Raw genomic sequence first — 25,748 nt, forward strand, 5'->3', positions numbered from 1 at the left:
TGGATGGATGGTGGGCACACAGACAAACCCTTTTTATGATAAGTCAACAAACCAACATTTCCTTCTTTTCCCCATAGTCGGGCCTTACCCCAATCCATGTTGCTGCCTTCATGGGGCATGTAAATATTGTATCACAACTAATGCATCATGGAGCCTCACCAAACACCACCAACGTGGTAGGTATTCTTTTAACAAAGAAGGTCCAATTGTGAGTATCTAAGAAACTGGCATAGGTGGCTTTTATCTGCTTACTTTTTATTGTAATTAAATTATTTGATTGCTTAAAAGGACAGAATTTGAAAATACCTTTGGTTTCCTTTACTTCAAAGGCAAGATCCATTCAGTCACTAGTTGGTCACAAATTGTTAGGATTTATGAACTATGTCCATGAACCTTACAGATCCATTACTACTGGATATTTTATTTTTAGAAGCAAAGTGTTTGTGTGTGGGGGGTTCTGTAACAGAAGGATTAAAAAGTGCTGCATGTTGAGGTGGTTCAGACACTATTATTGTTTATATAAAGTTACTTTTAAGTAACTTCAAAGTAACCTCTCTTTAGTGTGCTTTACCATGGAACTCTGAGTTCATAGATTATCAGATGATGTTGTTTTCCACACTAAGCATTGCTCTATCAGAACCAAGAGACTCACTGCAGAATAAATATCAGGGCAATAACTGAACTCCCTCAATCTGTATGTGGCATTTGACATTGCTTTACAGGGTTTCAAATTCGACATCATAATGATGTTAGCACATAGGACCATGAGCATACGAACACTTGCTGGCCCAGAAGGGCAGAGCCAGATGGGCAGACCTCCCGTAAGGCTCTGTGTCTTCCAGCAGCCCCAGTCAGCACATTCATGAGATCAAAACAGACCAGCTTCTCAGCTAAATACGGTCTTTCCTGGTACTAATTCCAGAGAATATTTTCCTTGATAAAGAGAACATTGAGTAATATACTGAACAACATGCTCCACACCTTTCCAGTATACATAATAATAAGATTCCTTTAAAGTCTATATTGGCACATCCTTCCATGGAGGTTGATGGCCTATAAAGCAAAGCTCAATTTATAGATTGAGTGGGCATCACTTGTGTGAGAAAATATGTTTGATTTTTATTATGTTCACATTTGACATTGACTCTTATCCTATGACTCTTCCAAACTGTATCCATGTTTCCTATATTGGTTTTATTTTTATTAGATAAATGAATAAATAACCTGAATTAAAGTCTATTTCGTGAAAAGGTGGGGGAAGGGGCAGTCCAGTGGCAAAGAAAATGACTTCTTGGGATAATGATTAATGACTTGAATACTGATCTGTCCAGAGGAAGCAGGGAATGCAAACCAACTGTAGACAAGCCAAGCCTGGCCCTCGGGTGTGTTTATGTTGCCCGTGCAATGTTTTGTTTTTAATCCTGATTTTGTGGTCAATATTTAAGGATTGGGAAACATCCAGACTGCCACTTCTTTTGAAAAGCAGGAAGGTATGGCATAATGGGGCTGGCATCCTGCACAGCGTCAGCCACAGTCTGCAGGTGCTGGTGGGGGCTGCCCACCTCACGGCAGGTGTGGGGCTCTTGTTGAGCAGCCCCACCCGCCCTGCTGCATCACCGACCCTTCTGCTGGGCCCCCGTGAGCGTTTGCCTTTCCAGCCACCTCGAGGGCCATATTGTATTCATAGATCACCGAGCAATGCTTTTGATACCGTGGGTGACTAGGCTCCCCGGGGTCACACCAAAGTCCTTGCCATCGTGAATCAGATTCCTGTGAAACTCTTATGTATTTGGTTTCCTATCTTTCCAATAAGGGGATGCTTAGGATTATTTTTTTTATTTTTTAAAAAAGTCCATCATAAGCTTTGCCAAACAAAACACACCACTCTTCTTCAGAGCTGCAGTTAATTTACTTTGGCTCATGTTCCCAGAGAGGAGAAACAGCACTACACATGGCAGCTCGATCCGGCCAAGCTGAAGTCGTGCGGTACCTGGTACAAGACGGCGCTCAGGTAGAAGCTAAAGCTAAGGTATGTGTGATACGGGACAGTGTTTGCTATTGAGGAAAAACCCTTCTATATTCTTAAGACCTTTGAATATATACATGCTGCCTTTCAAGAAGACTTTTTAAAAACAGTGGACAACCTCCAATAACAAAAGTCTCTACCCAAGTATAATAATATAAAAAAATCCTTTCCTTCCATATTTGTTCATTGAATTATTTAACAAAATTAAACAGCACAAGAACTTGTGCCAGGAAATGTTCTTAGCACATTGCTAGAGCCTAAAATGTTAGGAACTGAATCTAGATGTGGTTCAGGTTTCTTTGTACTCCACGCAGAAGGGCTTTTGAGCAAAGCTTCTAGAACAAACACAATTTGGAAGTATCATTGAGTTCTGTTGGTTGACTTATATGTCAGCTGTGATAGCCACAAAAGGAAAAAGGGAATTCTTTTTCTACACAAGTTGTAAAACCATCAACCCTGAGACTGAGCTCAGAGCTGCTGTAGAGCTCTTCCTGTCAGGGCTGAGTTCGGCCGCCTGTGGTCTGTCTGCTAGCTAGCCTCCAGTAGAAACCCAGGCATCTGCCACTGTCCAATGGACAGTGTGGTCATCAGAATGGCAGTTCAGGTCCAGAATCAGAAATAAATACATAAATGCCTTAACCATTTAATTTCAACCTACAATATATAAAGGTACAATTATTTGCCATTTATTTGCACGGTCTGCAGTTCCTAGTTTCAGGTGAAGTGAAAAAACCAAGACATTTGTGAAACAATTTGAATACAGAATATTTCTAGACTTTTATGATTTTCTCTCAGTGTATTCAGCTGTCTGACCCGTATCTAATTTGACCATAATTGGTGCCTATTAACTTCTATCTAGGCTTTCCAAAGTTTTCGACTTATTATTCCAAGGGAAAATCAAAGCCTTTCCTTTTATACTCACATTTTATCTGTTAACACATGGCTTAATTGTATAATTAAAGTAACTAGTGCAAACTAGTAAAGTAACTAGTCCCAAGCATACTAGTGTGGTAATAGACAACTGGGGCTCTGTAAGCATAGAATCCACAGGTGGGTACAAAGGTTGTGACATCCTTAGGCAACAGGCCAAGAGCCTCAAGTGTCTGGTGGACCATGGTGCCAGTTGGTGGATTTTACAGAGGAACTAAAGGCAAAGGTCAGCAAACTTTTTCTGTAAAGGGCCTGATAGTAAATATCCTAGGCTTTGCAGGATGCACTGTCTCTGTTGCAGCTACTCAACTCTGCCGGTATTGCACAAAAGCAGCCCTAGTGAAAGCAGTGATGGACTGTGTGTAAACAAATGGGCATGGCTGTGTTCCAATAAAACTTTATTTACAAAAACAGGCAGCAGCTGGATTTGGCCCCTGCATTGTAGGTTGACCCCTTCTCTAGAGGATGTTGGCTAATCTACTGTTGGTTAAATAGAATGTCTAAGAGAGGCCATAATCTTCTATGGATTATAAGAAACCTTACATTTAAGACTCTCGTTAGTTAAGTATCAAACATCATGACCAGGGAATGGTTTCACCCACAAGCTGAAACTGAGGATAGGATTTCTACTTTTCATTTCATTAAGGAGGTAGTATATATAATGAGCCTGGCCTCCTCAGCCAGACTACCTGGGTTTGAATCTTGGACCATCTTTTAGTAGCTGTGTAACATTGGCCAAGTTAGTTAACATCTCTGTGCTATATTTTCCTTTCCAGAGTTCTCATATAGAAAATGGGAATAATGATTGTTGTAATTCATAGGATTGTTATGAGGATTAATGAATTAATGTAGGTGGAGTACTTTAAGCAGAGCTTGGGACATAGTAGGTCTTCCATAAATGTGTGGTTGTGGTGGCAGTAGGACAAGCATATGAGATTTTTCTTTGGCTTTATCTTTTTCTGCTTTCAATAGTCATCTTCTCTCCAACTCCTCCTATGCTTCCTGCTGGTTACATAGCCCCTCTTGCTTTGACGTTGACCCGTATCCTATGACTCTTCCAAAACAGCGTCCTCTGTTCTAGCCTCTTTTCTCCACCTTCTTTACTTAAAGTGTTTACCTAAACATTACCATGTTTCAGTAGAAAACTTCTACCTGGAGGACTACCTCAGGGGATCTTTGTGGAAATTAGGAAAACATGCCCCTCCCACTTGGCACAAGGCCCTAAGGGTACAGGGCTGGGTGAGTGCCTCATGCCTTTGGATGAATTGCAGTAAGGTGGCTCTCGTCTCTAGGCAGATGCAGGCCATGCCGGGATGCACAACTTGGCAAGCAGAGGGCATCAGCCCCCATCAGCCTGCTTGGCCAGGAGCCTTTGCATGGGTGTACCTGACAACCCTGTACTGCCTTCCTCTTCCTCCACTTTTGGCTATGGGAAGGCAGAACCGATGAAATAGTTCATTCCCTGTGAGGGCATAGTAACTGGTAGAGGGATAATATCCCTCTTGAGTAAGTGAGCTTTCCTGGGATACATTCCCTCATCTCCCAAAAAAGGAGTCATTAGAGGTTAAAAATTGATTATGGCAGGTAGTGATGGGGATAATTTATAAATAGAACTGCTTTTCACAGTTTTCATACTAATAGGTCACCCCCAGGATATTTAAGGAGTTTAGATCCACCATCTCCACATTTCTGAACTTTGAAGAAAAAGATAAATGAGATTCTTTTTAGCATTAAATCAAAGAGTTGAATGTACCTCTGACATCAGTCAGCTAATGCTCCCTGAATTTTTCATGACACCACTGTTTTCTCAGCTCATCAGCCTTGCATTTCTACCTTTAGGATGACCAAACCCCACTCCACATTTCAGCCCGACTGGGGAAGGCAGATATAGTACAACAGCTGTTGCAGCAAGGAGCATCTCCAAATGCAGCCACGACTTCTGGGTACACCCCACTTCACCTTTCCGCCCGAGAGGGGCACGAGGATGTCGCCGCATTCCTTTTGGATCATGGAGCATCTTTATCTATAACAACAAAGGTATGAAAGCGAGCCTCGGAAACCTGCTGTGTCCCCCCAAAATACATCCTCCTTCCATCTGACAGCACAGCACAGCAATAGGTGCAGAAGCTGCAGGACAGCATTTGTCCTTGGGATCCCAGGGTTGTCATTAACACGGTCAGCAAAGCACTGGTGTGGGGGAGGGTAGTTGTGTATATTATGTGCGGGTTTTTATCTTAAGTTTCTCAGTACATTATCTTCTAATGAAAACTTATTAATATCTAGAGTTAGAGATTTCTTGCAAGTTATTTGATAGACTTAAATGGTAGTTTAAAAACACGGCAACAGACTTCTCTTGCTAAGGCCAAGTACACAAACCACATTTGCACAGCTCAGTATTTGAAAGTAAATACTTTCAAATCGGGAGGTTTGGGTTTCTTGGGTCGTTTTCATTTTGTTGTTAATTTTGTTATCATTATTGTTGTCTGAGCTATGGTTTGATTTTTTTGTTTAGTCTCAACTCTGATGTCTTAGAGTAACACCTTAGCATACAGTTGCTCTGCATGTGCAGAATGCAAAATTTGGAGCTCATTTTTCTTGCGATGCTACATAAACCTGGCAAGTGTGACAGCAAGATGAATTGGCCTGTGGCGTGTCTTAAAAAGCTAGCAACTGGTATTGCATTCTTTTATTTGGATGCAGATAAGAAGGATTAATGTGTAATCAATACAAAAGATAATTACAAATACTTAGAGAACTAACTGAACCAAACTTCAGAGTTCATCTCCTGTGATTTTTTGGGGGCTCTTCCCTAGAGTTGAGATGCAAGTTCCTGAATCTCATTTAATATGTGAAACAAAATAATGGGTGATGAAGTCTTGAGTGTCCAGGCATTTCACCGTATCAGCTGCCCATTGCCTCTAGTTTGCTGTAGTCTCATGGGGTCAAATGTGCTGATGACCTGACTCATGCTTGGTGCCCTCCCTCATGGTGCATGCTGATTGACTGGTTGACACCTAGATCCTTGTAGCAGTTGGAAGCATGGGAGACCAGCCACTCAACTCTCAACATCTAATTTTTGCATATCTGTCCATGTGTCATTATTCAGTTCACCTGTAGAATAAGTGTCATTATTCTAGAACCATGTTATTATTCAGTTCACATATAGTAGCAAAGAGGAGAAAATTTCTGACTCCTACTCCTGAAGACTGGAGCAGACATAAAGATACGTGTGTACATGGGGAAACAGGGAAAAGGGAAGAGAACGTGTCCAGTCTGGTGATGTGAAGTTGCAAGGAGTCCAGACTTGCCCTGGATTTTCCCAAGTTCTCCACATTGGGTCTGGGACCTTGTAACTTATTCTTCTCACAATATGAAACCCCAAAACAGCCCTGGAATAAGCCCCAGATCCAGCTCCCCAACTTCATCCTGGCAAGATACCTGGTTCCTTCCAGAATTAATGGTATGTCATGGCTCAGCCAGCAGAGGGAAAAAGATTAGATATCGTGGCATGTTCTGCTCATCCCTATTGATGAGGGGACTCTTTTATCTGTGAGTCTTGGTCCTTAAATGCAGACTTAACTGCTCATCATCATTAGAAAAATTCATCAGTCACAGAAAAGAAGTGCTTTTATGTCATTTCTATCGCTCATTAATTTTGTTTCCTTTTTTCAGAAAGGATTTACTCCCCTTCATGTGGCAGCAAAATATGGGAAGCTTGAAGTAGCCAACCTCCTGCTACAGAAAAGCGCGTCCCCAGACGCTGCTGGGAAGGTAGGAGGCCACGGGCCACTTCCGCGCACCTGCTAATGTTTCCCAGCAGCCACCCAAATTATAACTACACCGTAGTTAAGTCCCACTGTGAGGAAGAACACTTGGGAAATAGGAGGTGAATACTGGGATCCAGGTATTATGGAAACTGGAACGGAAACTATACTGTATATTGTATCCAATCTAATCCCATTTCCTCAGTCTAGGCTTCTCATGTTAAGACCCCTTTGACACTGGTTGTTGTTTCTGCACGTGTTTTCAGAGCGGGCTAACCCCACTGCATGTAGCTGCACATTACGATAATCAGAAAGTGGCACTTCTGCTTTTGGACCAAGGAGCCTCACCTCACACGGCGGCCAAGGTATCTATCATTCCACAGCCCATGGGGACCGACAGGCAGGTCCATTGGCCTCTGCGTTTTGTCCACTTTTGCTTCACCTGGAGCACTTGCCTAGATTGGGCACCACAGAAACATCACAGAAATAAAAGCGCCTCAGGAAATGTGTGCCTTCCGTGATTGAGTCAACTTGTGCGGTAGATGCTCAGTAAATATGTGCTGTCAATTGATTTTCTCTGACAGTCCGGGACATCCTGGAGCCTGGAGAGGAAGAGGGGTTGGAGCGCTGTGTACCCAGATTAAACCCATAAGCACAGCTGGAGGGAGTAGGAAAGTTCTGACTCGTCAGAATTACAAAACGTGCCACATTTTCCTGGCCATAAGATATTGCCTTAAGGTTGTTTATTCATGTTTAATAAAATAGATTGAGAGGTTTTGCGTATGTGTTTTTACTATTGCTGAGGAGAATCTTTATTCTTATCGTTAGGGCATTTTTGACCAGTACATAACTTAGATTTCTGACAAAAGAGATAAATGGAGTATTCAGCTACCTTATTATTCTGGTTTTCTGACTTGAGAGGCAAATTGTAAAGAAAGGTTTATTTAAAGACAAGTTAATAGAGTGCTGTTGGTTTAATGAGTTCTCTATTGTTGAGCAGGTGCCTTTGACCAGAGGATACTGAAATGATACAAACCACAATTTGAATGTTGCCCAGTTCTTTTAGTAAATACCATTGGTTGAAGGACCCTTTAGCATACATAATGCATTGATTTACTATTATTTTGTTATTTGCTATTATTTTATTATTGTTTTATTATTTAATAGTTAGTCTTTGATTTACTATTCCATTTTGGGGCAGCTTCAGTGTTCTTCTTTAAACCTAATGTTTAGATCAAATCAGTTGTATATGCAGATCAATGAACGTGGGCTGTTCTAGATTATTTTATATACTTTGAGAGAGAAAGTTTCAGTATAAAATTTTTATACTTCATCTAGAGAGTATGTTGTCTTTGACAGGTATTTCTCCTTGGAACCTTTCAATCATTTCCTTCCCCATCCTCCCCAGAATTCTATCCAGTGAAATCTACAATTCAAAACCAAACTCCCAAACCTGCTTTTTATTTAAATGCGGCTTCCCTCCCCCCCCATCATTTCTGACCCTGACAAACATTTTTTTTACCATAAATCCATGCCTTGAGTTAATAAAACTTTATCTTAAAAAAAAAAAGATACAGCAGCATTATTCACAATAGCAAAAAGGTAGAAAAAGCCCTAAAAATACTCACTGATGAATGAATGGATAAATAAAATACACACACACACACACACACACACACACTGGAATATTAGTTAGCCTTGAAAAGGAAGGTAATTCTGACACATGCTACTATATGGATGAAACTTGAAGACATTGAGCTAAGTAAAATAAGCCAATTACACAAGGGCAAATATTGTATGATTCCACTTATCTGAGGTAAGTAGAGTAGTCAAGTCCATAGAGACAGAGATAGGATCGTGGTTGGTAGGAGGAATGGGGAGTTAGTGTTTAATGGGTACAGAGTCTCAGTTTGGGAAGGTGGGAAAGTTCTGGAGATGCATGGTGCTGATGGAGAACAATGCAAATGTACAGCTCTTAATGCTACTGACTTGTGTACTTAAAAATGCATTAAATGGGAAATTTTGCTATAATTTTGAAGAGAGGATTTTGTAATAGAATCTAACGGTTGTCCATTTTATTTCAGTTTATTTTTATCCTGTGTATATGGGCTACTTATTTTACATATAAGTAATCCCAGTTTCTTGGTAGGCAACCAGTAAGTAATTAGTAAGTGAACTATTCTTTCCTCACACGAGAATAATAATTTTGGCACAACTAATGCCAAGCAGTGTAGAATTGACAAGAGTTGTAAAATAATAAGTGCAACAAGATGAGTCCACTCTGCTTTTCTATCCACAAATAACTCTTCAACAGTACAGTAGTGGGTACATTTGTAGTTGATTTCCAGCTTTATGTTTGTCAAACAAGGCTTAGTATTTATGGTTCTATATCTGCAAAACCTCTTTCACAAAGAGTTGGAAAGAAATCCTTTCAATAATTCTTTATAATATCCCACTAGCCTTAGGCATATCTCTTATAGTCAATTAAACACTGTCTTTTCTAATGGGATACCGATTGTCATTCCCGTAGCACAATTGCCTCTGTAAGTGCCTGGGTAATGCCATCTGTGGCCCATGTCCGCCCATCCCCAGCTGCTGGAGCAGTGGTACTGGTCAGAGACGTTTTCTAGACCAGTCCTGAGCAAAGAGTTAAGAATTGGCCGTATCTGCTAGGGGAAAAAGCCCTAGCTACAGTGGTTTAAACTGATAAGGCTCCATTTTTCTCATGGCATAAACAGTGGGGAGGCAATTGTTGATGTTGGTTCAGTGTTTCTAGAATTTTGAAGCAAGTTCCCTGTGACTCCTTTTTGCCTTTCCCTCCAGAGACTGTTGAAGCTCAGCCTGTCAGGTCCCCAGAAAGCAAAGGCTGAAGGGAAAGTGGGCACAATAGGACTTTCCTGGAGCTCCACCCAGCCGCGTTTTCCTTACATCTCATTGGCTACTTCTGTCCGCAGGGGAAGTTGGGAAATGTAGTTCTTCAGCTGGGCACAGTCCCGGAGGCTCTTTTACTGAAGAAGGAGGCAGAATGGATACAGAGTAGGCAGTCTGCCTCCTTTACTCCAGGGAAGCCCAAGCATTCCTGAATCCTGGCAGTGACGAGAAGTAAGGGACAGAGTTTCCATAGGGCATGATTACTATATGGATGTAGCAGCAGCAACCTCAGTGTTAACCCTTCACCAATTATATCCTTTGTCCTTTTTCTTGGAATATGTGATACCCTTTCTTCTCTTTTTAAAAATGGCCAATTTATTTTCTTACTCATACATGTCCTAAAGACCTGATGGTATTTTAGGTACACGGGTGATGTTGAAAAGTAGATGGGCTGCTCTAATCCATTTTAGCCAGATCTATTTCCCAAGGCAGGACACTGTGCTGTTAAGAGGATTGGCTTGAGTTCAGGCACTAATTGTGTAAGAGATAGTGAGCCTTCACTTATTATTTGTCAGATTTCTCTTCTATAAAATGTACGTATCTATTGATATGGGTCAGTATGTTTGTGAAAGTTCTTGGAAAAAATAGAAAGTATGATTTAAATATCATATATTACTTTTGATCATTTTAAATTGCTTTTGTTTTTCATTGTGAAATTCAAAAGCACACATGACAAGCACTATGTCCTCTTTATCAAGAGGAAAATATATAGAGATTAAGATTATTCTACAGTTGAATCTCCCACTATTTTATTGTTCTTCATAGATGCATCTGCCTTTTTTAGTGTGACAAGTGAGAATCATTTTACTTTTCAGAAAATAGAAAGAACTTAGAAATTTTCAAAAATTCCATCATCGGTCTCAAGATAAACCATTTGTTTATTATTTGAAAGTATTTATTAAGTCTTTCTGAGATTAACTTTGCATTCTAATATAATACCATGGGTTGGTTTCCCCTTGCTTTATACTTTCCTTGGTATCTCAGTTAAGGAGATCAGGATAAACCCCTAAGCAGTAGGGAGTAACTTGTCTGAAGTTGGCATGCATTACAGAGATACTAGAGCTGCTCTTGATAAATATTTTTTAGGACCTAGGATGTTGTGGTGGGATTAGAAGTAATCAAGAAGATTATAATGTGTGAGAAGATCTTGAACTGCCTTACCTTGGTTAGGGGTTGAGAAGTGACTAACTTATAAAAGCAAAAACAGATAAGGTGCATGATAAGAAACTAAGTCCCGACTTTATCTTGCCTTTCCCACTCTAATAGTGTTAGACATATTGACTGATAGTCCCTATTTTAGCACTGCTTTGTGAATCTTCTCTTTTATGCGGGAGTGGGAGGGGTGGTGAAACAGCTCACCCTCTCCTGTCACTCACCACAGAGCTGGGCTCAGTCCAAAGCTCTGCATTCAGCTCTGAAGGTGTTGGTCTCTGAAGGATGTGTCCAGCAGAGGGCCAAATATTTCTCAGGGCACCTAGGGTTTCCAGATAGCAGTAGGTCAAAATTAAAACAGGAATATAAAATCTTCTACCCTGGATCATCCAGTTTGGCAGAGGCTGGTTTCAGAAGAGCCTAGAAGTGACATTTCTACTCTCATGGGTTGGTATCCAGTAGTCTAATAAATCCTCTCCAATTGATTACAGAAAGAGAGTTTGTCCAGTGAGAAATGCTGTTGGACTAGGACATGCAAGTGACTTCAGTGTGAGGGTTACTGTAGCAGGAGGGCTGGTCAACGTGCAGCAACCTCCGTGACCCTCCGTGTTGTTTCCGGGCCTTCCACGTGATTCAGAAAGACTGTGACTGTTACATTGTCTAAATTTGGATGATTTTCCCAAATATAAATTTTCAGATTCTATTTTCCCTCTCTAAATCCTCCTGTCTGTAGAAAAAAAAAAATAATTCTCATTTGTCATTGGCATATTTTAAATAGTTGGGTTCATGTCCATGTCAAAGTGTAATCTTGCATTTGCTTTAAATGACTGTGAACCAGGGTAAGGTCCCCCTAAAACTCTTTCTCAGGCCAGGGGACTCTGAAGGCTCCTAAGGCACAGCTCATTAACAGTTTGTCAAAGGAATTTTGGTTGTATCTATCTGAGCATCAAGGGTGAGCCTCAAGAAGGATGCCAGAATGTTCTGAAAGCTGTATGTAGTACACTTGATTCAAATTCTGAAGATTCCCTTCTTTATTTAATCAATATGTGCCAGTTATTACAAGGCACTACAAAGACAAATATGACACAACATGTGCCCTCAACAAGTGTATGTTCTAATGGGAGGAGATATATAAACAAAAGAGTGCCACCAAATGTCCCCACACTTTGATTAGAGTCCGTCGGGTTGGGGAGGTAGGCATTGAGCTTTGGAAGGTGGGGAGAGGTCAAAGACTTGATGGAGGGGGTGACCCCTAAGCTGAATTTCCAACGGGTAGAGCTGGCCCCTGGGCGTGCTGGGGAAAAGAATTCTTGGCAGGGTAAGGCAAGAGAGAGAAACATGAGACAGTATGAGGGTCCCTCTGAGGGACCTGCAGGATGACCAGACCAGTGCAACTATAGCATAACGACTGGAGTTTTGTGAAAAAGGAAATTAGCGCAGCAAATTAGAGTAGATTATAATGTCCTGACTGCAATAAAAATTAAAACTTTCAATTTGTAAGCAGTAGATGGCCATTCAAGGGATTTTTAAAATGAAATAATTACGGCTCTGAATGTGCCCAGTGCTGCCATGGTGTTTGTTGTTTCCTAGTAGTGTCCCTCCTCTCCTCAGTTTAAATAAAGCAAATAATTATTGAGCACCTACGAAGTAAACTACTTGTAAAAGGAAAATCTGTATTCCTTTTGGAAAACTCATAGTACTCTCTTTCGTTAAATCATGTTTTCCCCACTTAGGAATGCAGGAGACACGGAGGCAATATATTAATGGCACCACTTGGTTTATCAGTGTTTGCTTACTTAATTGTGATTTTTTTTTTTAACAATCAAAGAAAACCACTGGAAAGAGAAGTATATACTATTTGATAATGCACTGTACACATTTTTATCTTGTTACCGGGCATGTGACCAAGTGATTCGTGTTGACAGAATGGTTATACACCACTGCACATCGCTGCCAAAAAGAACCAGATGGACATAGCGACAACTCTGCTGGAATATGGTGCTGATGCCAACGCAGTTACCCGGCAAGGAATTGCTTCCGTCCATCTCGCAGCTCAGGAAGGGCACGTGGACATGGTGTCACTGCTCCTCAGTCGAAATGCTAACGTGAACCTGAGCAATAAGGTAACATTTTTTTTTCTTGACGAAGCATGCAACACAACAAAACCCCACCCCTCAGAAAGGGCACTAAGGATTCGTGAAAAATCTGGATCAAATAGAACATGTAAAGTGTAATATTGCACAAAGATGTTTACCAAAGTGTTATCGTAGCAAAAATGTGGAAACAATCTGTTTAAGCAATATGACAAATAATTTAGTCATATAATTGAGTCTATGGGTATATGACTCTGTATACATATAGCCATAAAAATGAGGTCCTCAATGTTTTTAAAGTAACATTTTTAAAAAACTGTTATAATGTTAATTCAAAGGGCAACATTGTTACTTTACCAGGACATAGCAAATAAGAAGTTCCAAATTGTAGCCTGTTGCTTCATTCCACAAACATTTTTGGGGGATCCTATTCCTTGCCTGTCCAGTTTGAAGTCTAGGTTATAAAGAGAAACTAGAAACATGACAGACTTCAGAGAGTTCATTTTAATAACAGAAATTTGGAGTAGCTACTTTATTGAATAGATAGGAAAAATTGTTAGCTTTCAAGTCTAGTCTTTACATGTAAATTTTCAGTTCTGAAGGAACTTGAGAAGACTGTTCCCTAAGCTTTTCAAACACTCCTGGCCTCATGTTTGAAATCCCCATTATTAATGAAGAAAGGACGAGTTTTGTCAAGCAAAGTAAAAGTTTAGCCCACAGCGGACCAGAAACATGTTCAGGAAGTTGCTGCCTCTCATTGCATTTATGGAATTTAGGTATGCTGAATTGCTTAAGATCTGCCCAAAACACAGGTGCAATGGTTCTAAGTCTCCAGGTGACTGGAAACCTGTTCAGATAACATGCAACCACCAAGTTATGCCACGTCTCTGAGCCTCAGTTTCCTTCTCTAGTAAATGGAGACAACAATACTTACTCCACAGAAATGTCATGAGGATTAACTGGGGTAATTTTTAGCACTTTCTTTGAAGTAGAAAAATAATAGTTGTCTTAATTTTGGAATTAGGATGCTCTGTGCTAATCTGAATTCCCAAGGCTATAATTTAACAAATTCTGTTGACCAAAAGACATACATAGGAGACCTGAGAAACATTTTTTCCATTTTAGCATTTTAAAAAATCTTTTTTTTTTTTTTTTTTTTTTTGTATACTGACTTGATTTTCTCATGTCTTTCTTTTTAATCATTCCTTTTAGCAATGCATGTGTCAGCATTTATGGGAATCACAAAGAAGTTTTAAATAATCATTATGATTAGGAGATGTTTGAGCTTTTAAATTTTCTACTGTTTACATACTAGTTTATAGACTAGCCCTTTAACAGTTTACTAGAAAATTCAACTTGTTTTAATGATGAAGACCCTGCCTTTCTCAAATTAATGCATACTCTGTCATCTGCTAGAGTATATTTTCTCTTGTGAGCCTGAAATATTGCATTTCATCAATTCTGCCAGAGATAATATAGTACTTTAACAATTGGTTCAAAATTGAACATTTTCAGTAGTTTTGATGCCAAACTAACATGTGACTGACTTTTTTCTCTTCTTTAAAATCCTGCAGTCAACTGATGCAATATATACCCAGCTTTAAATTTACCTTAGACTCATAGAACATTTTTAGATGGAAAATACTTTATTTAGGGAAAAAAAATTTTTCAGTGTTTGCTTTAGTAGTCTAGAAATTAGCAAAGGGAATTCTGAAGACCAAAAGACGTACATAGTAAACCAGGGAAGTCTGAAAATTTCTGGCCACCTTCCTGAATAAATTATACAAAAACAGAGGTATTTCTAAAGAAATTTTAAAGGATCAGCTGGCTTCCTGTCAGCATGCTGTATTTAAGGAACTTCCAAGAACTTCAAATTACCTAGAAACTACCTAATAAGAAGGCATCCATATATCTTTTCTCAGTTGTCACTTTCTGCATAAAGTGCTGAATATGCCCCAATGTGAAAACAGAAAAGCAGCAGAACTTTATTATTTAATAATGACCTTCTGTGACAGTTTTTCTGTCAGTTTTTCCTACATGGCGAGTGTTTCAAGCATCAACTACTCTCTATTCCCTCCACCCATCTTCCATCTCCCCTTCCCACATTCTCATTGAACACTACATTTTATTTCCTTGCTAAAAAATAACTACTAAATGAAACATTTAGCTGGATGCAGTGGCTCACACCTGTAATCCCAGCACTTTGGCAGGCCAAGGCAGGAGGATCACTTGAGGCCAGGAGATCGAGGCCAGCCTAAGCATTACAGAAAGCAGAAAGACCCTGTCTCTGCAAAAAAAAAAAAAAAAATAGAAAAATTAGCCGGGCATGGTGGTGTGCATCTGTAGTCCCAGCTGCACAGGAGGCTGAGGCAGAAGGATCGCTTGAACTCAGGAGTTTGAGGTTGCAGTGAGCTATGCTGATGCCACTGCACTCCAGCCTGGGCAACAGAGGGGAGGAAAAGGAAAAAAAAAAAAGAAAAAGATAAAGAAAAGATCTAGCTTTCATGAAAATTTATGTTGAGCTAAACACTTCATTGTTCTCACTTTTTTCCGTACCAGTAACCAACAGTTCCCCAGTAGTTTCAAGGAAAAACAATCATGAACCCCAAGTTACTGTTAAAGTGCTAGTGTTTGATTTCATTCCACTTGGTTTTTGATGTTCCTATCAAAACCCACATAGGTTTTGCAGATCACAAATAGCTATATTTTTTATTAATATACAGCTAAAGGAATATTAAACAGAGCTGTTGCTATTCTAAGTTCATGTTCTTTCTGTTTCAAATACATGCTATTTTTTAAAATGAGCAATGGTTGGAACCCCCTAAAAGATTAACAGGTAACTTCTGAACACAAAAAGGCTGTTGTGACCTACAAATTTCTATATATCTTTTTAATCCAAACCATAAATATAAAAGTAAACTTTCATTTATGTACTTTATCCCGTTTCGCCTAAAAATGTTTGCTTTTGCCTCTGATTTAATCAAATAAGGTGGCTTAAATGTTAGATACTAGACACAAGTTATATAAAGATTAAAGATACATTACTCACCTCAGCAAGCTCACAGTGGTTTGAGGAAGACAGACAAGAAAACAGAGTTTAAATGCAAATTAAGATACTTTTAAAAGAGGTGAGCACATGGAAGGTGTGCACATACATGCAGTGATTTGGGCCTTCCATGAGACAGGGAAAGAGAGAGGCTGAAGAAGCCAGAAGTGAGTCCCTGCGGAGAGTGGGTGAACCGTGCGAGCAGCACACACAGGAACAGGGAGCGTGAGCGAGGAGAGCCAGTGCCCAGCGCATGTTTCTCAGTCTTTGCTGACAGGCGCTCAGTAAAGTAGCCTCAAACTTAGAATAGGTGACCATGACACTTTCACAAAATGTTATGGCTGAAAATGTTATTTCCTCCAAAGTAGAACATGGAACATTGTTCCATGATGATGTCAGTGTTTGGGTGGTGCCAATTTTGGCCCTGGCTTGTTTTTCTTGGATTGCAAATGAGTGCATCAGTCCTCCTTTTTACATTTCCCCTTTATTCGGTTTGAGTGAGCTTCCTCCCAAATTCTATAAGCATTACGAAAAAGTCAGCAGCAAATGACTCTTTCTTAATCCTATAATTTCTCTGATGGAATGGCTACCCATAAATAAATAATGTTCCCCATCTAGAGGGTTCTGTGCCCTTCCCAAAGCTGACTCTGATTCCCTCCTTTCCTATGACGAATAGGACAGGCTGGTTTCATTGCACAGATGCTAGGGGAGGAGACGGGAAGCCTCCAGGATTAAGACATGAACTTCTATGTTCATAATGGATGAAAGACAAGAATCTGAAAGCACTTATGCCAACTCACTTTCTCTTCAATATTTATGGGGGAAGAAAACTTTACAATTACAGAAGATTTTTTAAACCAGAGTATAGGCTTAGTGATTTTTTTATCTTGGTCATGAGAACAACTATGTGTTCTGCAAATTCTCTGGTAGAGTCCATTTCAAATACTGTATTCAGTCTTGTTGAACCAACTAAATGACCTGGCAATTCTTACGATCTAGCATTCACATTGCATTTCACAGGTGATCTGTCCTACCCAGAAGCAACATACAGAAAAGATTTATCAGACCTTGGGTATTAATATGCAGGAAGTATTATCATTACATGTCAGTATTCACTTTATAAACAGATATTATTTTAATGATTTTTGCTAAAGTTAGTGCCATTGGTAATGTAATGAAACTCTTACATAATTCTGTAAAAAAAAAAAAAAGGTCTCGAATTTTTAAAGATGAACACTGAAATGTATAGGGAAAAAATGATATAATGTCTGGATTTGCTTTAAAACACTGCCACAAAGAAATGAACGAAAAGAAAAAGAGGGATGGGTAAAGCAAATACAGCAAAATCTTGATAACTGCTGAGTCTCTGATGAGTATCCATTCCCTCCACTTTTGCGTGTGCTTGAAATTTGTCATCAAGCCTGCAAATAGCAATGTTGCCACAGTGCTAACCTAGTATGGTATGGAAGCTTATTCTATAGATTTTTTTTTAAACATAGAAATTCTAGGCTTATTATTCTAGAATTCACAAATTGTTTTTCAAACATGTACTATGTTTCTTCCTGTAAGATGACTGTGCACTTTGAATCTTTTGCAGAGTGGCCTGACCCCACTCCATCTGGCTGCTCAAGAAGACAGAGTGAATGTGGCTGAAGTCCTCGTAAACCAAGGGGCTCATGTGGACGCCCAGACAAAGGTAGATGTTCCCTCTCTTTCCCATACAAAAAAGAATGTGTCCCTACAAAGTGCCGCTTGGTGACTCCTGTATGGAAGCAACTACAATTGTATAGGGGGAAAAAAAATCCCTTCAATCAAACGTATTTGTGCAAGAGACACCAAAGTCTCTGGTTGTAGTATCTCAGATACTTTCGTCTTTAGTGGCCTGAGCAATTTATCCTAGCTGTGTATCAATATCCCCTGTGTTAACACTGTTCAGCCTCCTCACAACAGATGGGGGTGGAGTGCAAAAGCTTGTCCCTTTCTTCATTTAAAAATGCAGATAAATCAACAAATAGAAAAACTTGTCAGTAATTTCTGACCACATAACTTTGTTCAACATGATTTATGAGAAAGGATAAATTAAGGTTTATTCAATTATTACTCACGTGCTAAATTCCTTATGGTCTGCATGGTGGTGTGTGCCTTCTCTCTCTCTCTCTCTCTCTCTCTGACAAAATAGCTCTCTTTTGAAAAAGAAAAAAATTACCAATTAATCTTATATAATGCCACAATTCAAACACAGATGAGAAAAATCAGGCCACGCACGGTGGCTCACGCCTATAATCCTAGCGCTTTGGGAAGCTGAGGCAACAAGATCGCTTGAGGCTAAGAGTGTGAGACCAGCCTAAGCAACATAGTGAGACCTCGTGTCTACAAAAATAGAAAAATTAGCCGGGCATGGTGGTGCTCACCTGTAGTCCCAGCTACTTGGGAGGCTGAGGCAGGTGGCTTTCTTCAGCCCAGGAGTTTGAGGTTGCAGTGAGCTGTGATGATACCACTGTACTCTGTACTCTAGCCTGGGCAACAGAGTGAGACCCTGTCTCAGGAGAAAAAAAAAAAAAGACAAACACAGGTAAGAAAAGTGGATATTTTGTGTCATAATCAAATATATTAATTTCATTTCTCTAAACATTTTCTTTAGATGCTTAATTTTATCTCTCCATATCAGATTTGTTATCTACTCTAAAATGCCTTCTTTCTTCCTATATGTCATGTTTGACAGAAAAAAGAATGCTTATTACATATTGTGTATAAAAACACTTTTGTATATAATATAGACAGGTTCTTAGGTATGTGGACATACTGAAGATGTTAATAATACAGAAGTATCACCAAAAATTAGCCAGGTAAAAAAGTATTGCAGACATCAAAATCCGACTAAATTTAGCTTATTTTCTTTATGTTGTGTGAATACTTTCATCAAGAAAGAATTCTCTGCTCTAGAAATTTTTAACTTCATGGTAAATGTATTCACTTAGTATTGTTTTATTGACATACATACACACACACACACACACACACACGAAGACATAAACACGTTATTACATTATCCCTCCTTTTATAGATATAAAGTTCTAGAAAGCAAGGACTGGGTCAAGTTTCTCAATATTTTTGTGCCCCGACACAGCCAAGGCATGCACCAAAATTCATCTGGGAAGTGTGGCAATGATTCTCAGCACCAGCCCGGGGAGGAGAGAAGAGAGTACCTTTCTCCTTCATTCTCCATTTGCACCCAAAACCCCTTGGTGTAAGAATCTCAGGTCTCTACCAGGGCTTCTTCCTAACCCAGCCCATGTCAGATCACAGTCGGTAATGATTTTTGTACTGGGCATAGTATTTTGCACGTACCTTTTCCTGCCCTTTACAAATGAGGTGGAGCATCCACTTCAGAAAGCATCGCTCTGTCTCTTACACGTTCTTTTCCTTTCCTTTTTCTTCTCAGCAAAGATCACAGCCACCAAAAGGAAATGAAGCTGTGATTGTCCCATAGTTAGAGTAGAGCAGAAGTGCAAAGAGATGGGTTGCTTGCACTCGCTTCTTAACTTTGAGAATAAGAGTTTTTTATATCCCATGAACTTTCAAATTCTCACTGGTAAAGAAGATATTCCCAAGCAGCTACAGGTGGGACATATACTATTTCATTCATTGGCTTGAATTCAAAAATAATAATGAAAACATCAAGGCCTCTTTTCTCTTGTAAGGAAAAGACTAGAAAATACTGGTAACAACTTTTGCAGTCCTCCTCCTGGTTTGCTGACTCCTTCATTTGAAGTCCACCAAGTCAGTTCAGACTGAATTATGCCAGGGGGTTTAATAGTCAGTGTTGCCTGGCTAAGGTGAAGCCATTGCTTTTGATTTTTAAAAGGAACATTTCCTGAAGCATTTTTTTTAGATCTCCCGTAAATGGGATTGATTATCAGAGGGTACTAATGAGAGAATTAATAGTTACATTGGATTTAAGTGTGTGTAAAACACAAAAAGCTTTGAGAGCTTATTTGATACTTACTCATTTCACATTCATTTATAGATCTCGTACTAATTGCCAAATTCTTACCTGGGTGATATACCCCTCGCCCTCATAGAATTCATAGTCTAGAGTGGGAAAAAAATGGTAATTACCACCATTATAATAAAATAGCAAAACTTATGACCCATATTCTCTGTGCCAGATACTATCTTAAGTGCTTTATATTTATTAATTTTTTTAATCCTTACAACTACCCAATGAGGTTGGTAAAATTAGTATCCCTGTTTTACAGATGAGGAAACTGAGGCATAAAAATGAATTATTTGCATAAGGTCCCATAGCTAATTAGTACAATGCCTGATTTTGAATATGTGTGTGTGTGTATGTGTGTGTGTGTGTGTGTATATATATATGATTTTAGAGATATAGGTAATAAGTGAGTTTTTTACAAGGTAGAGAGATAGACGGGAACTATAGCTGGTTCATTATCACAGGAACATGAGAAAAAAATTAGGATCATCTCTTGAGATCTTGCTAGAATATTAAGAAGATCTCAGAGGGTCTTGATGTACCAGGCTGAGCAGTTCAGCTTTTGCCCTATTTGCTCTGGGAAGCCACTAAAGGTTTAAGCATGAGAGTGATAAGATTAGCAGTCTGGTTTACAAAGATCCTGGGAAACAGAGCAAAGAACAAGTTGATAAAGAGCTTGGAAAAGGGGCAGTTAGGCTATTGCTGAGGAAGTCCTGGTGAAGAATAAAGACTTCAACTAAGCGGCAGACGGGAAGTTGAGGAACAGGGGAAACATTTAAGAAATGCTTAAAGACAGACAAAGAGTGAAGACTTGAAGACCATGTGTATATGGAGACTGAGGAAAAGTGAGAAATTCAGGATGAATCTAAAGACCTGGCCTGTGTGACTGGTGATCGCACAGACTTGGCCTGCGTGACTGGTGATCTCACGAACCATCAATGGGACCTGGAATAGAGGAAGGGCAGCCAGCTGGGGAAGAAGGACAGTGACATCTGTGTTGGTGTGTTGAGTTGGGGATTACCTAGGGGCCATCCAGGTAGGAAAACCCAATAAATGACTCATATATTGATCTAAGACATAGGAATAGGACTGGACTGAAGATTCAGATTTGGGAGTCATCAGAATAAAGGCAGTGGTTGACATTGTGAAGGTAGATGTACATGATCACTGAGGAACAGCGTGGAGCAAACCAAAGACAATTCTCAGGGACCAGTGGCATTTCACGGTGGTTAGAGGAGCCAGAAGAGGGCCTGTCTGGGGGTAGGAGGAAAATCAGAAAAGAATATGACATGGATGCCTACTTATGAAAGACCGATAAGGAGAGTGTTTGAGGTAAGAGAGGCTCAGTACGTGCACTGGATTGGCACTTAGGGGATTAGAAAGCAGTGTCCCTAGAGCAGCAGAGACGGGGAGATGTGGGGAGGGTGGGAAGGAAAGGGCGAATGAAGATGCTTTTTTTCAAGAAGCTTAATTTGGAGAGGATGGAGACCTAGAACAAAAGGAGAAATATTTGAAAGGGGTTGGAAACATAAATATGTCCGTAAGCTGAGAGGAAGGTGCCAGAAACCAGGAAAGAGGTTACCGCAGTTATAAGGGTGACACGAGAGGGATACTCTGGGCTAGGTTAGAAATGACTCCTATCATTTCTCCTATCATTACAAAAATATTCTTCATAATCTTTGACTCTTCTTGTACATCAGGGTTCCCCCCCTCCAGTTTATCCATACACGTTTTGGAGGTGAATGATAAAGCAAAAAAAAAAAAAATGGGGAAAAAATTGCCAACTGTTCTTTCATTTTCAGTGTTATGAGAATTTCAACTAGACTTCTTTCAAGAAATAAAATACTGAGCATTTATTTTTAGAGGGTTTATTTTCCAAAGGAAAAATGCCTGAGCCACACATTGTGGTGTGCGCCTGTAACCCCAGCTACTCAGGAGGCTTAGGCAGGAGGATCACTTGAGCCTAGGAGTTCAAAGCCAGCCTGGGCAACAAAGTGAGACACTATCTCAAAAAAAAAAAAAAAAACCAACCACAAAAGCTTATTATTACTAACTACTTTTACGATGTCAATTCTTAATAGTTATACTGTCTTGAAACTAGGGAAAAGCTATTTATAGAAACATCTTACAGCCTTTTGTGGATCTTTACCTGTAGATTTTCCAAATGTTATCTATATTGTTTTGACTTGGGAAGCAATTGTCTTTACCAGCGTGTTACTTCAATTAATTAAACTAATTGTACCAAGCACTGATTGGGCACACTATTTTCAAGCCTCCCTTCCTAAGCTGCATTCTGAGCATTGGTGCAGTATCTGAATTCCCCAGTACCAAAAAGAAGAACCCTGAAAAGCAGGCAAGTAGATTCTGGTCACCAAAAAGGAATATTCTGTATGGTACATCGAGTGGCTTTAGGGGTCACAGATTGGTCTCCTGTATACATGTGGCTATGGTGAGCCAAGACGGAGAGGCTGGTCGGCATGGGCGTGCGGAACAGAGCCTGACCAGTCAGCTCTCTAGGGCTGCACATCTCTGGTGAGGTGTCTACAGTCACCTGTGGTCTGGGCATCGCTTTTTAAAACTCACATGTATCCATTTGCTGGGGCCACCATAAAGACACGTTGATGCCATCACATGAAATACAGACCCTTGAAAATATGGACCCCACCCATGTCTGCTTAGAAATGTTGCAATAAACAGTCAGTGCTCTCCCTTTCAGCAATCTGGTGCTGCCAGTGTCGTTATAAACCCAGGCCCTGAAATTGCATGGTGGTGTCTGTTGTAACAAACAAGATCATCTAGAGAAGGATCTGGAATACCCTTATTTTTAAAAATAATTATCTAGATTTTATACACACACACACCCATAAATGGAGAAAGAGAGAGAGAGACTTATAGTTCGTTAGCAGTCAGTGGATACTAATTTGAGAAACAATCCATTTGCTTTGTCTAAATCAGTGGTTTTCAAACTGTGGGGACTCTGGTTAGAAAGGTGGGAGAGAAACTTGATTTTGATGTACCCAGATCAAGTTCATGTTTCTCAGGCCACCTGAACTCCCACCAGCCTCTTCCTCTGTAGTGTTTCTATGCTTCCTCCTGTCTCTGTCATGCATTTGGATAATGGTCTACTGCATCACATTATCACTTAGTCACTTGATATTTTTTTCCTAAATTTTAAGCTTTTAGAGAGTAGCATGTTCAATTAACGCTGGTCACGGCTATCCATAAAGTGCTCCTCTAACCCTCAACACAAAGCCACTGAATCAGCCTGTCCAGGCTGTCGATTGCCCCATCTTTCCCTGCTGTCTTGAAAAGTTATGAGAATAAAATAAGCCATACAAGAAAGAGCACTCTGGGGAATTAAGTAACTATTTTTATGTGCAATGATGTTGTTATTTATACCTAAGATTACCCCTGAGAATTGTCAAGGGCAATTTTTTTTTTTTATAGGGAGGAAAAAAAAAATATTTTTTTTCCAGCTCAAAAAGAAAGGTTAAATAATAACCTTGCTTCTGTTTAGGATAGCTGTTACTAAAAGTATACTTCTAATGTTTCTTTTTAAAAAAATATAATTATAGATGGGATACACACCACTGCATGTGGGCTGCCACTATGGAAATATCAAGATTGTTAATTTCCTGCTCCAGCATTCTGCAAAAGTTAATGCCAAAACAAAGGTAAGCTCCTTCCTCCTTCGTTTCCACCCAAATCCTTAATTTTGTTTCAAAGGAAGTAAGAGTCATTTCTTCCATCTTCCTTCTACAGAATGGGTATACGCCATTACATCAAGCAGCTCAACAGGGACATACACATATAATAAATGTCTTGCTTCAGAACAATGCCTCCCCCAACGAACTCACTGTGGTAAGAGCCAACAGCCAGCTTGGGGGAGAGGGAGGGAACTCTGATGTCTTCTTAAGTTTTTCATTGTATACCAGTGTTGCTTTTTGCCTTACATTAGGCATAAGCATAGCACTTCTACTTTCATAGGCACAAACAGCATTCAGTAGAATGAGGAAAAAAGGACAATCATATTGTTGTGAGCTGTTCAGAGAGAGATATGATTAGTGTTTCATAGTTTAAAACTACTGATCATAGACGGGATACACACACACATCCCTTTGCCAGCTAGTAGGAAGTACATACATAGGAAAAAAAAAAAAAAATGTGTCTGTTTCATTGATTGCTCACTTAGAACATTAAAAAGCCTCTTGGATTCCATGCGTAGCTGCCCAAGATTTGCTGTGTGAATAGAAACAGGTTAGGTGGGTTTGGGGCAAGGTATGTCTCTAATGAAACACTTTTTTGTGCATGACGGTGGGATGGGTCTGGTGAGACACTCGCCTTACATTCTGTGCAGGCACAACGTGTGGAGTCAGCCTTGCTAATTCCTTGTCCCTGTTTTCCCCTTGCCAGAATGGGAACACCGCCCTGGGCATTGCGAGACGTCTGGGCTACATCTCCGTGGTGGACACTCTGAAGGTAGTGACTGAGGAGACCATAACCACGACTGTAAGTAATGCACACAGAACCTCCTTACCTGACAGCAGGCTCTCAGCCAGCTATTTTTTAGCTTTTCTGAGATGAACGTTTTTCCCCTGTTCATAAACTAAGTGCCATGTTTCAAAATGCGATCACCTCATTGTGGGCAGTTAGGATAGCAAAACTCTCATTACTGATTTGAATAAAAATTCAGAACACAAAGAATACCTATTTAAAAGTTGCATTTGTAGCCATAGAGTTTTTACTTCAATATAAAGCTAAATGTATTTATTTGTTTGTTTTGCTATAAAAAGCTTTTAGTGAAATGATGGTGAAGGCAGAAATTTTTTAACATCCTTCAGTGGCAATGTAAAAAAGTTGGAAAATCTAGGTTGCTTCCTTAAAATCTCCTAATATACAAATGATTCACGGATACATTATTATAATGACAATTTTTTACATTGTTTAAAAAAAATTCCAGATAGAGTCAAAATTGGTTTTGGCCACTGCTCTTACTCCTCTTCTGTCTTCCTATTGAAGTTGTCATAGGAAAAACAGTACAATGTTTTGTTAAAATTTAAAGTAAATCTTTGCCAGGAGGCCCTATTGCATCAGATACATTTTTATCCCAAACCTTCAGCCTCTAGGATAAAGCACTTCTTTTTAAACCTATCTGGCACCTTTGAACTGCATTAGAATTTGGTAACTTTGGAATCAAGAGCAAATATTAGAGGCTTGAGTTTTTCCTAACTCCGTGACTCCACACCTAGGCCCAAGATTGACTTCATACAATACAAATTTAGTACCCTGGAAACTGAAATTATCAGCTCTGTCTCCTTTTCTCTTCTGCCACCTTCCAACATGAAGGAAGGCATAGTTAGCATCTGCAAATTGATTTGTATACACAGTGCTTCATATAAAAAACATGGGTTGAAGGTCTCTGTAGCTACCTGCGGGTTGGCTAAGTATAGTCTTTAGAAACTAAAAAATAAGCCTGCTGATACAGAGAGAAATGTTTTAATTTGCAAAAGAGAAAACAATTGCTTTAACAAACTAGAACAATGGTTATTGACCAGGGAACATTTTTAACTTCAAGATATACTTTGTCTAATAGGTAAATTCCCACACATTGCTTTCATACACCTTTGAGCATTTTGTTATCTTAAAATCTGTTATTAAATTCTTGAGAAAAGAGTTTAAACTATTACAGTAACATTTATTAACATTAATTTTATAGATAGCTCATATAGCTCTCTCTAGAATGGGGAAGGATTACAAGGAGGACAAACTATTTAACAATGGCCAAGTATCATTATGCTGTAAAAGATTT

General features: G+C 39.5%; 1 protein-coding gene across 1 annotated transcript in view; it reads left to right on the top strand.

Annotated features, from left to right (window-relative positions):
• ANK3 (ankyrin 3) overlaps positions 1-25,748 on the top strand; it is a 317,709-nt gene that overhangs the window by 164,716 nt on the left and 127,245 nt on the right. Inside the window, exons 12-21 of the mRNA XM_069460452.1 lie at positions 78-176; positions 1,931-2,029; positions 4,796-4,993; positions 6,629-6,727; positions 6,987-7,085; positions 12,729-12,926; positions 17,540-17,638; positions 23,515-23,613; positions 23,702-23,800; positions 24,353-24,448. Of these exons, the coding sequence (XP_069316553.1) occupies positions 78-176; positions 1,931-2,029; positions 4,796-4,993; positions 6,629-6,727; positions 6,987-7,085; positions 12,729-12,926; positions 17,540-17,638; positions 23,515-23,613; positions 23,702-23,800; positions 24,353-24,448 (1,185 nt within the window). The remainder of the gene's footprint in view (positions 1-77; positions 177-1,930; positions 2,030-4,795; positions 4,994-6,628; positions 6,728-6,986; positions 7,086-12,728; positions 12,927-17,539; positions 17,639-23,514; positions 23,614-23,701; positions 23,801-24,352; positions 24,449-25,748) is intronic.

Source organism: Eulemur rufifrons, chromosome 28 (assembly GCF_041146395.1).
Source record: "Eulemur rufifrons isolate Redbay chromosome 28, OSU_ERuf_1, whole genome shotgun sequence".
In the NCBI taxonomy this organism is placed as follows: Eukaryota; Metazoa; Chordata; class Mammalia; order Primates; family Lemuridae; genus Eulemur; species Eulemur rufifrons.